The sequence below is a fragment of the Phalacrocorax aristotelis genome, chromosome 1 (assembly GCF_949628215.1).
Source record: "Phalacrocorax aristotelis chromosome 1, bGulAri2.1, whole genome shotgun sequence".
Classification (NCBI taxonomy): Eukaryota; Metazoa; Chordata; class Aves; order Suliformes; family Phalacrocoracidae; genus Phalacrocorax; species Phalacrocorax aristotelis.
The window spans coordinates 148,202,834-148,214,922 of NC_134276.1; the positions used below are offsets into that span (position 1 = coordinate 148,202,834).

At 43.0% G+C, this 12,089-nt stretch overlaps 1 protein-coding gene across 2 annotated transcripts; it reads right to left on the minus strand.

Moving 5' to 3' along the window:
• Positions 1–1,865: 1,865 nt before the first annotated feature.
• On the minus strand, positions 1,866–10,976 carry MGST1 (microsomal glutathione S-transferase 1). Of its 2 annotated transcripts, none has more exons than XM_075114944.1 (5): positions 10,870–10,976; positions 10,171–10,237; positions 8,278–8,425; positions 5,787–5,881; positions 1,866–2,716 (listed from the first exon to the last, which is right to left on the minus strand). In XM_075114944.1, exons 3-5 carry the CDS (start codon positions 8,401–8,403, stop codon positions 2,470–2,472), a joined length of 468 nt encoding a protein of 155 aa, XP_074971045.1. In that variant the 5' UTR covers positions 8,404–8,425; positions 10,171–10,237; positions 10,870–10,976; the 3' UTR covers positions 1,866–2,469. The 2 variants fall into 2 exon arrangements, with proteins under 2 accessions (XP_074971045.1, XP_074971055.1); XM_075114954.1 differs by having other exon boundaries at positions 10,744–10,932.
• Between the last annotated feature and the right edge of the window lie 1,113 nt (positions 10,977–12,089).

Here is a 12,089-nt window from a genome sequence, read left to right on the forward strand (position 1 = left end):
CTGGTAAGGCAGATTTCCCAGACTGAGCACGTACCCCACTCAGATGCACAGATGGTATTTGTGGGAGCAAAGGAAAATAAAATATAGGTTTAAAATAAGCGCAGGAGAAAGACAGAATAATATTGAATCACTCCAGGTATTTCTAAGGGTTTACATTTTTCTGCTTCTCAGCACATGCGAGCGTATGTTCAGGGCTTTGAAACTACGGAACAAATGGAAGGGATTTAAAACTAGTTTTGTTTCAAATGTAAGATCACAGAAATAAAGACAGGCTCTGGGTATTTCTCTTCAGAATGTGCTTGCTGTACAGAAGCTTGATGCAAAAGGAGTTAAAAATGCTGTTCCTGAATATGCCTGGCAATGACAACTAGGCTTGACAAAAGAGCCTTTTTGGTGCTGAAGGACTCGCTCTGCTGCTGAATTTCAGATGGGTCCCTCTGCATGGTGGCTACTGTCGCATTGGTTTAAACGGACAGAAAGACACACAGCTGGAAAGAAGAGGCAAGCCACAAAGAAGTGAGGGAAATACAGCTTTAGATGCTGGTGTAACGATATAAGGAGGCAGAGTAGCCACAGTCAGATCAACCTGATTTGGCAACTTGACTCTGACGATTGGTTGGGGCCCCAAGCTCAAGGCCCCAGTCTGGCCCCTTCTCCCTCCATCACTAGTCCTTCTCAAGCTAGGAGGAGCTGATGGCCAATCTTACCTTATTAAAATTATACCATCCAAGTTAGCTGGTCTCAAGACTCCATGAAAAGCTAGCAGAGAAGGAACAGGAGGAAAACAGCACAGGTAGGAAGTGGTGTAGAAAGGTGTGAGGAGAAGAAACACAAAAGCCCATGTTTCCCATTGGAGACCCTGCTAACCCAGAGCTTGTGCTTACTCTGTCATCTCAGGAACTGAAGCTCCACAATGCTCTACTTTTAATTGTCCTCTCCTGAGCACCCTCCTCCTAGACGACCCAGCTATGCATTATTTTACTTGCTTGTTAGATTTAATTTCTGGTAAATCAACGTTAACTTCTTGATTTCAGGTCTCACCCTTGTTTAGTAGACATGACTTAAACACTATCCTTTAACTGCAATAAAAATCTCCCTTCTTTAGATTAAAGCAGTCTGTCTGTACCTTCCTGACTCCTCCTGCTACCCTTCTCAGTTACAGCCTAATATAACACTGCATGGACTTCCACTGGCTCATTCGCAACTATAAGTAGATAGGTAGGCCCTCCTGTGGTATGCCTTGTGGTACTACATTCACTTCTCCCATGCAAAAAGAAGAGAAAAACAGAACCTTTGGCATACAGACGCAACAGAGAGAAGTCTCCAGTTCCTCTCTGGGCTATCTCTCAGCAGCACAGCTTCTACGGTAGGAAAGTAAACCAAATGTGTTGCACTCTGACTTCTGCCATTAAAACTTAACAACAACCAGCACGTTGAATATAAAGACTCTTCTTGGTGATTTTTTTATCTTGAAATCTTGTGCTATTATTTAAGCCACACCTACAAAAGCAAGCAAACAAACCAAAAAAGACCAGGAAGAGTCTTTAAAGAAAATATTTCAAACTAACACATCATATAAAGATATAAACAAAGAGCAAAACTTTCTAACAGCAACATCTTTATGAAAGTATGCAAACTAATTATATATTCACATCTGAATTACTTGATATATACATTTGCAAGTGTCACTCATTTTATGCTGAATTTATTAAAAAATTTAAAAAACTTCTACAGAGAGTCTACACTTAAATTCAGTCACAAAACCTATGTTTGGAGTAACTTCAACACAAATAATTACTTCAAATTTTCACCAGTGTCACTAAACAGAGTCGAGCCCAAATACTTTTTTTTTCTTTTTAATCTAGTCAACTGAGAGTAATGGAGCTGCAACGGTTTGGGTTTTTTAATCCCGAAGTGGATTATACAAAGAACAATTTCATCAAAGATTTTTTACAACAAGCCTAGCGTTACTGGTTACATCTTATTATTAAGGTAAGCATTCTTCAAAGAACTGTATGATTGGAATCTCTTCCAGATACATAGTGACACGCTATTTGCTGGCTGCAGTGAGAAGAGTCAAAATGAAAACAAAAAATACAAACGTGCTTTTTTCCCCTCATCTTTATTGATTTAGACTCGAGCTACAGCCAAAAATAGTGCATCTGTAGAAAATTACCACACATGCTATCAATACAGCATCATCGCACGTTTAGAATCATAAGCACTTGACAAATCGCAAAGGGAACATTCAATCTAACATTTTGACAACGCAGCCCATGAATAGCAAATACAGGAAGAAGGATTTTTTTCCTGCAAAAAGAAATATTTCTGAACAGGAATGAAAAGCCTCTGTTAAAAAATGAATTCCAGTCAGCATGGAAAACTCATGCTGGCTCATTCAAGACATCAACATACACGGCTGGGAACTTTGTGTGGAATGTCACATGGTACACAGAAGCTACAACTCTGCTACAGGTACAACGCCGTCTTCAGCACTTTGTACGCCATCGAGATGGTCACTGCATACCCAACTGCCCAAGACAAACCTCTGCCAGGCTGGGGAAGCGGGATCAAGTATGCAAAGGTGTGAGCAATCCTAGCCCCGGCGAAGATCCTGAAATGCAGCAAGGCTGTGTACAGCTCAGGGCCACTGAGAGCATACAGCAGTCCAATGCCAAGAAACGGGACAATATTTTCAAGGTCATTCAGGTGGCCTCTGAGAAAACAAGCAAAGTTGTTTTACGGTGTTAGATTTTGTTGAATAAACCACTTCAAGCATCATTATTTTTCAGCACCTTCAGATCACGCTACTGCTAAGGCCCTAGCACAACTGCTGGCTTCCTCTGCAGTGGGGACTTGATTCAGCTACTGAAATTATTTCGGCATGTTCACCTGACATCACTCTAGTCTCTCCTGCCGCACCCACATTTTTAAGCTTCTGATCTGCTGTATGAAAGGTCTTAGTTTTTCCACAGCATCTTGGTAATATTAGGGACTTACATGAGGTATATGAGTGCACCTAGGTGTGCAAGAGCGCAAGGAAAGGCAGGGAAGAAGACAGATAGCAGCTGGAATTTTCTTGTTGCTTCTCTCAACTGAACATCAATTCACTGGATGACTATGGCTGCAACTACTAGACTTCATGGCCCAGATGGTCTATTCCAATCCCATAAACTCAGTTTGCAGTCTCCATAAAGAAAATATGAAATATCATATATATGAAACATTCTATCAAATCTTCATGAAGTTCAATTATCCTGAAGAATGTTATTTTTGAGCATCTAACAGGTATGACAGTTACACTTTTAGTTCATTTTCTTCTCTACTAAGTACTCAAATAGCTGAAAAATGTTTGAAATTTTGAAACCATAATATAATTTACTAAAAATGTGTTGAGACTGAACTCCAGATCTTGAAGTATTCTTTCATGCCTCTTCCTAAACCTTCCCTGCTCCCTTTACCTCTTTAAATAAATTACACTTCCAGCCAAATTTACTGATTGAAAAAATGTCCTAAGCCTTACTAATTATGTCAAATTTCACAGCCAACTAGAATCAAAACATGGTGCTGTTTTGCAGCTGTTTTCTGAACTCATTAATCATTACATATCCTCCAGCTTTTTTTCCCCCAAAGTAGTACATTGAAGAAAGTAATGTCTTTTCTATACCCACAAACCTAACAAATTCCAATCACTTATATAGAAGAGAATACATTCTGAATACATTCTTTTTATATAGCAGAATCTATGTGGCGTTATCTGCTGCCATGAAGCTTGCAAAAGTGTTGTAGTTTAACCCCAGCTGGCAACTAAGCCCAACAGAGCCGCTCATTCACTCCCCCCTGGTGGGATGGGGGAGCGAATCAGAAGAGTAAAAGTGAGAAAACTCCTAGGTTGAGATAGAGACAGTTTAATAGGTAAAGCAAAAGTCATGCATGCAAGCAAAGCAAAACAATTAATTCCTTCACTCCTTCCCATCAGCAGGCAGGTGTTCAGCCATCTCCAGGAAAGCAGGGCTCCATCACGTGTAACAGTTACTTGGGAAGACTAAGTGCTATAACTCTGAATGCTCCCGCCCCTCCCCTTCTTCTCCTGCCAGCTTCAGATGCTGAGCATGATGTCATATGGTGTGGAATATCCCTTTGGTCAGTTGGGGTCAGCTGTCTTGGCTGTGTGCCCTCCCCGCTTCTTGTGCACCCCCAGCCCACTTGCTGGTGGGGTGGCGTGAGGAGCAGAAAAGGCCTTGACTGTGTGTAAGCGCTGCTCAGCAGTAACTAAAACATCCCTGTGTTATTGACACTGTTTTCAGCACAAATCCAAAACACAGCCCCACACCAGCTACTCTGAAGAAAATTAACTCTACCCCAGCACAAAAAGAAAATACAGTAAACTTCCATTAAGAACCGTTGTTGGGAGGAAAAAATGGATGCTGCAACCCCAGTGGAGTACCTGGAACCAAGCTGACTTACTAGGTCTCAGGAAGTCTGAACAACTCTGCAAAACAGCGGCACAGGATTTATAATTCAGTGTTTTAAAAAACTAATCTGAGTAAATGACTCAGTGAGGTAGCTGTCATTTCTCTAATGTAGTAATTTGAGTTAAAAGGGCATCTGGTCGTGAAGTTAGTATTGACTTAGTTATCCTCTTAGAATTTACAAATAGAAATGAATTACTCCTCACCAGAAAGTGCCCATTTTTATATAACAACCAGCAAATCAAAAAAACTAACAACTCCCTGTACCACTCAGGGGAAGAAAAGGAAAGTTCAGAGCATCTTTACAGCCCACTGAGATTAGACTCTTCTTTCTGAGATTTTAATCCAGGAGAGACATACAGAAATATACTAGTCTTCATGGAACCAGAGTCATCTACATTTGCAAGGACGCACTGTTCTGAAATCAGAGCTGATACTTATTTTCAAGATCTTCCCTATTGGTTTAAATGAAAACAGTTCGTTCACATTCAAGCTTCTGGTACGAAAATCTATATAGCAAATAAACTGTTAGCTTCATTAAGGAATAATGATATGGAAAGCATTCCATTAAAGCTTTGCTTGTTAGCACAGGTGTATCAAATCTCTAAAGTTATGATTTTGGTAACTGAAAATTTTGTCATCAGATAAATAAAATTAAATAAGCTGCAACATTTAGCCCACGGAAATACAGCTTACATTCTGCAAAACAAAATACATGCACCACAGTTTGCACGCTGCCATACTGTTAATAGCATTCTTCCAGAAGGCTGGTCAACTTCCCTGTACAATTGACTCATCAGTGAGTAACCCTGATTCAATCCAGCAAAAAGAGCACAGGCTTTGACTCCCATTCGGTAAGATTTGCCACGTTAATGCCCTCATTACAACTCCAGAGTTCTAGGACTTCAGCATGGTGTTACTCCTCTTCCCTGTTATTTCCTCTACACTTTAGGAAAAGGTGCAACTATTGCAACTGGTGATCAAATTATATAGAAAGCTGATTTACACTTAATGTACACTGCTTCATACTAAATCAACGTATGGTCATATTTTACAACCTTCTCACCACTTCCCCCACGCATACAGGATACTATCCAAGAGTTCACTATTATAACCAGACAATGACTTACTTTTAGTACGCATGCTGACAATTTGAATGTGGAATGGTTTGTTCATTTAGACGAATTAATCTATTAGATTATTACATAAAGCAAGATACACACAGGCTTGCCAAAAAGGATGGGGTGAAATTAATTCCTTGATTTAGTATTATTCTGCTATTTAAAATACTTTTTAAAGGCTCCTATGCATTACCTGCGTACACGTTCGACATCCGGATCAGTCCGCAGATATTTTTTAGCATTCTCACCTTTACCAAATGATGCTGTATCTTCTGCGTTGGCAAATGCCTATTTCAAATATAAACACACAAGAGACATTAGAAGCTAGGATGTTTCTTCTAGTCGAGGCAGCGTGCTATAAAGGTCAGTCTTTTTACTAATACCTCTATAACTTCACATAACTTACCCGAAGTCAGATGCACAGGGAATAATATATTGTTCACTGCATTACCATTTTCTTGAGTCTACCCTGTATGTAGCTTGTGTGCTGACAACTTAATGTACTTTACACAGGTAGATAAAGCCTTCTTGTAAGATGGACAAGCATGGCAGATGACTGACACTCAGTCTGAAGTAATGCCAGTGGGCTGAAGGAACGTTAAGGACCTGGAAGGTAGAACTACTCTCTGTACTGCCTAAGTCTCTTTTTTACCATTCTTGACAAATTACCTGAAAGCCCTTTTGGAACCCTTCCTTCCTTCCTTCTTCAGAAGTCTACATAGCAACAGCATCTAAGAAACTCATCCCATCCCCATTTATGACCAAATAAGTTTCTCCCTTTCCTCTTATGTACAAATTTTTCCACTTACATGACCTGTTATTACCTCCAAATACTTTTTGAAAACAACATTTAACTCTTAGCGCAGACTGTAGTAGATCTCTCCGTGCTGACACATGGCAACACATGTGTAGGGGAATAGACAGGGATCGGCGACCGGAAGATCACGGGATGTGACGGAAAGATAGACTCCTCCCCATAGGAGTGGCAGGAACAGGAAGCGCAAGAGCTATATAAGCGTGTGACGCAGCTAAATAAACGGACATTTTGTATCCATCATATTGATGTCTGTGCATCACTGTCCCCAGGGTGGGTAGAGCCCTGTGTCCCGGAGATATGCGGCCCAAGATAAGTTCTCCCATAGAAGCGTACAGCTACACACATGCATTCTGTGGGCTGTTCAGGCTATGCAGGCTTAAGTCAAGAAAACATTTTGATTTTAGGAGAGCTACACGATTGCTTTCTTAGGCAGCCTTGATCCCTTTCCGTGAAATATCCTTGGCCTAAAAATTCTGGAGACACGTTAACAGTATCAGCATCAGCAACACTTTATCTTCTCTTGCTCTACCACCTGCTTTCCTCCATGTTTTCTTAATATTTTAAAGACTTTTTTTATATTAAATAGGAAATAAAAATTACTTTACTAATTTGTCTGTTGATAATATTACTGTCCATCGTAAGAAAACCAAGGACTCCAAATTAATGAAAAGTCTATCATCACCTGCACACATATGGATCATAATATGGGATGTGCATCAATACAGGACTCCATTGGATCTACATATAGGACCAATACAGCTGACACGGTTTCACAAGAGCAAAAGGATGTAAGGTTACAACACAGGCACCTGGGTCCTATTTTGAACGTACAAGACAGGCTGTGTGTTCTACTATACTCAATTTTCAGCTGTGCCAAAGACCTAGGAGCTATCAGAAACCAGCAGTAGCTCAAATGTGGTGCTATTAGGAGTTCAGGAGCAACAAAACAGTTCAGCTGGGTTCTCTTGCACCCAGCAGGAACTAAAAGCAGCAATTCAATTAAGGGACTGCAGCAAAATCCTTGAAGCATACACCATCTTGCAGAAGCAGATCTCACAAGAATAGCCATATGGGGCAAACTCAGGGCTCTTTCAGCCCAAGACCAAGTGTTACCAACAGTGGCCATGAGCAGATGCCTAGAGAAGACCAAGAACAGGTCAAACATAACATGATGCTTCCCATGAGCACGCTCTCCTAAGCTAGATGCAGCTTCTGCAGTATTTAGTAAACCTCAATGGTTTCTTGTGTGAGAAAAAATGACTGATGAAGTGGATCTTTCACATACTTTTCTAGCCTACACATCAATCCATATAAATTTGCAGCCTCTCATTCTAGAAAAAAAAAATTTTTTTTTAGATAATGACCTACCTGCAATGGGAAGGGTAAAATAATTAGGGAGTGTAAAGAGCTTTAGTATTACTGGATGAAAGGGTTATAGCTGCACAGAAATCCACTTCATATCCCCTATTCTGACCCTACTAGTTGGTTATTCATATAACATGGCTCCATATCACATTTTACTTACTTTATAAATTGGGTACCATAGACACCAGCTTTCTGCAGAAGACAGTGGAAATTACAGTTATTAAAAACTCTTATTTAAAAATAATAGAAATGTTTTAGAAGGGTAAGGTAAGTCAAATGCAACTGTAGGACACAGTCTCATAATTAGGTTAAAGATGTCATCCATTTAGAGATCAACAAAGCACCAACGTGCCAAACTCAGGATACTGTTAGAGGAGCAAGGAGGAAGAAAAGGAACGGCACCAGCATTTGAAAGCTAAAAAGAAAAGAAACACCTGCGATAGCTCTGTATTTCAATATGAATTTCGATCTATTCTACCAGACAGTATTCCCAGTTTCTTACCTTTCTTGTGATTCTGAAGTATGCTGTTATAAGGCTCATTAGCATCATTTTCAGAAGAACAATGGTTGCATAAGTAGCATAAGCCCGGAAGGCTTCATTGTCAATTAACTGGGTCAATTTAGCCATTTCTTCACTTCTCACTGACGACCTTTAACAAAACATTAAAGTTAGGCTAAAATCACCGCAATTCAAAGTTCTGTCAAAAAGATTGTCAGAAAAGCCTTTTTTTAAGCATCACTGCAATGACAGCACAATTTTACCACTCTGAAAAGTTTATTTTCAAACAAATTTATTTTCATTTAATATTTCACTTCCATTATATCTGCTTATTAAACTGTCAAAAATATAAACCACCAAAATATTTAATGTAATTGCAGAAACAAAATTTAGTCACAGAATCAGTACACTTTTAAAATAACACAAGTAGTTAGACCATTTTTAGACCAATTTATCTGAACTTGTGAATTTCCCTAAGTAGTTACCAGGATAAAAAGAGTTTGATCACATACTATACCTGCTATAGTGTTTAAAGAGGAAAGTTAGTATTGCCTACCTTTTTTTTTTTTTTCTGGTAAAATGACACAATTGTAATTGCAGTTCAGCTTTCAAACTAACCAGTATCTTCCCACCCAGCAATAACTTGTCATCAAACTGAGTTAAACACGCATTTTTCTCCTTTGAGACCTTGCTCTTAAAAATTGCTTTTAGCATGATTCACGGGCAAAGATTAAGTTGGAATGACAAAAAGCAGAAAACTATTTATGCTTTTATCATGGGAGGTTTAAGCTAATGAACTCTCTCTCCAATGAGACCATATCAAACCCACAATGCTATGGAGGTGGTACCTGTTATCAACACCATGAAGTTAAGAATGTGATGAGGACTGAATGCACATAAAACAAAAAGCATATCCCCGTGCACATTCAATTTGTGCTCTGCATGGAGCAAGGCTTTTGCCTCATCAAGTGTTTCAATCGTGCAGTTAGTGGGTAGGAATGCATAAAACTAGTATGTCTTAGCTTCACTCAAGACTGAAATAGATGTATTTTTTGTTATAGTTAACTTCGTTATTTCCTATTATATCGTTTTAACAACAGTAATAAAAAGTCAATAACAACTTGATTACAGCTCTAACAATCTCTCATCTTGCTTTCAGCACAGAGTCATTGACAGCTATAGCCACACAAAGGCAACTGGACTAGATGAGAGCAGTAGACGACTATTGCTCTGAAGGCACATCCTTGGTGGGGAGGTGGGCAGGATGGAGGTAAGCAGCCGTTTGCTCACTGAAACAGATGTAGCCTTGTCTGGACCTGTCTGGCTGCGGTAATGGGATTTTGCTCTCTCTTTTATCCTTTCCAAAACAGTACTTGGCTCACCAGGCCAAGCACTGGGTCTGTGGATTACAGGAAATTCAGTGTAACTTTCCTTCCTCTCACTTCACAGTAAAGCAGTTCTCAAGATAATCAGCAATTTAGCAAAGATTTTTCTCAGCAGTTTCACACAACAAAAAGAAAGGAAATCTGTGGCTTTAGAGCATTTTTCCTTACTGGGTTTTAAAATAATTTAATATATATATATTTATATATATTAGAAAATATATCCAAGAACTATGCAAAGTCATGAGACACTGTTCACCAGTGTCCCTGTGTGCCTCCCGCTGGAACTACACCACGTTTATCTATTTTCCCAACTAGCAGCGTTGGCCTTCACAAACTCTCATAAAGCCCAGGTCTCGCCTTCACCACGAAAAGGAAAGATCAAAACCTTAACGAAGAATTCATAGTTTTAACACCAGCAGAAAAGCCAAAATAAACCCCACATACTAGAAGAGCACTAGAAGAGCTTGGAGGGATATAAGACTACAAACAGTCTGATCTGCAAATGTCATACCTCTCCGTGGCGGGAATGCGAGACCCGGGCCTGGTAAGTGCGCAAGTCTAGATACCGCGTGAAGGGCCTTAAAAGGAAAATGGGTAAAGACAGGTCAGCCGCTGCGCCCCGGGCGGGAGCACAGCCACGCTCACGTCCCCACGCCGCCCGACCGTGCAGCTGCCATCAGCAGTATCAGCACCGGGACCGGCTTTTTGTCCTTCGTGTGTTACAACGAGACTTTTCAAAGCACGCTTAAACCACTGCCGACCGCCCGGCGAGGCCCCGCGGCCCGCCGCAAACTCCGCTTCCGAACGAGCGGGTCCAGCAGCCGGGTGCGGCCGCCACCGCCGCTCCCTCGCCCGGGCCCCGCGCTGATGGGGGCGGCGCGGCCCGCCCGCACGCCGCCCTCCCTTCACGCTTCCCGGTGGGGGCGGACGGACCCGCGCAGCAGGAGAGCCCCGGCCCCGGGGGGCGCTGCCCCCGCCGCGGGCACCGCGCCGCCACACCCCCCTCACCCCACCCGGCAGCCCGGAGGGAAACCCCGCCGCGTCCCGCGGAGCGGCCCCGGCCCCGGCCCCGCGGCCCCCTCACCGCTCCCCGCCGAGGGTTTCGCGCCCCGGAAGGCGGCGAGGGGTGACGGGGCGGGGGAAGGCGGGAGAAGGGGCCCGTCCGCTCCCGCCCGTCCGCGGGGGCTGCCATGCCGCAGCGCCCACGCACCTCGCCCGCTTCCCCTCGGAGCGCGCACACCGCGGCCGGCCCCGCTCCTCCCGGCCGGTCGCGGCGCCTCCGGGCCGCCCGCCCCGGGGCCTGGCCCCGCCTCGCCTCGCCTCGCCCCCTCGGGCGCGGAGGCGGGCCCGGCCCGGCTCGCCGCCGGGGATGGCGGCCTCTACCCCACTCGCGGGGCCGATGTTCCCCGCGGGCCGCCGCCTTCGGGGCCGGTGTCCTGGTGGGCCGAGCGCCGGTTGGGCCGCGGTGGCTCAGCTGGGGCAGGCAGGGTGCGGGGCCAGGCCCCAGCAAGCGTTACCTGGGAGGAGAAGAAAGAAAACCAGGGAAAAGAACAAGCAAGAAAAAGCCCTCCTGTCTGAACACCCCTGGACTTTGAGACAGAGGGAAACCGGAGATTGTGACCGAGCCACGCTTCGTTAGGGACACCCCGTGTCCAGCGATTGCACACACTACCAAGTGGGCTCAAAGCTTACCTGAAAAACTATGTAAAGCACCTAAAGCCTCAGTGCTTTGGGATCCTACATTGTTTTGGTGGATCTGAACTTTTACCAAAGGAAAAAAAATACAAAACGCCTGCATTGCCAGGCCATCAGTGCTGTTCCAGTCAATATGCATCATGTTGCTTTGCAAAGCATAACAGAAAATAAAGGAACTTCAGCGCTGGCCACAGACTTCTACTGGCGTGCTAGGAGGTGGTGAAAGGAGGAAACCTGCTGCCACTGCTTCTTCAGAGAAAATTATGCTATTCCCACAGCACTCCTCACAACTCTGGAGCAATGCTTGTGACTAAGCAGCTCACGATAAACAAGGCTGAAGAAACCAGAGATAACTCTACTCAGGTGCCCAGTAAAGATTTCAGAAATAATCCTAAAGATGCGTACAAATTCAGAAAGGGATACCATTTTTAAAGCTGCATCATTATGGAAAAGCTAGTCTTAGGGTACATATATTCAGCGTTCATTGATGTTACTTCTGTGCTTCATGTCACGTTAAATACCTGTGTGTGCAGACCTGTGTGACTCATTAACTATCAAACACAGCAAAACTTGTTTGAGCAAGGCCTGCAGTATCAGAACTGAGAACTGTTCTTAAACAAGGGTAGAAGCTGGGTTCAACAACCTTTGTTGTCGTTAAGGACACAGCAAATACTCGCATGAACATGGATGCATCCAGGGAATGGATTTATTTTTAAAAAATGGAGGCATTTCTGC

Coding starts and splice junctions, on each gene's coding strand:
- MGST1 (XM_075114944.1), bottom strand. CDS start 8,403: ATGGCTAAATTGACCCAGTTAATTGACAATGAAGCCTTCCGGGCTTAT. Junction 5,882..8,277: donor ACTTCAGAATCACAAGAAAG/GTAAGAAACTGG, acceptor TATTTGAAATAG/GCATTTGCCAACGCAGAAGA. Junction 2,717..5,786: donor GATGTCGAACGTGTACGCAG/GTAATGCATAGG, acceptor TTGTTTTCTCAG/AGGCCACCTGAATGACCTTG.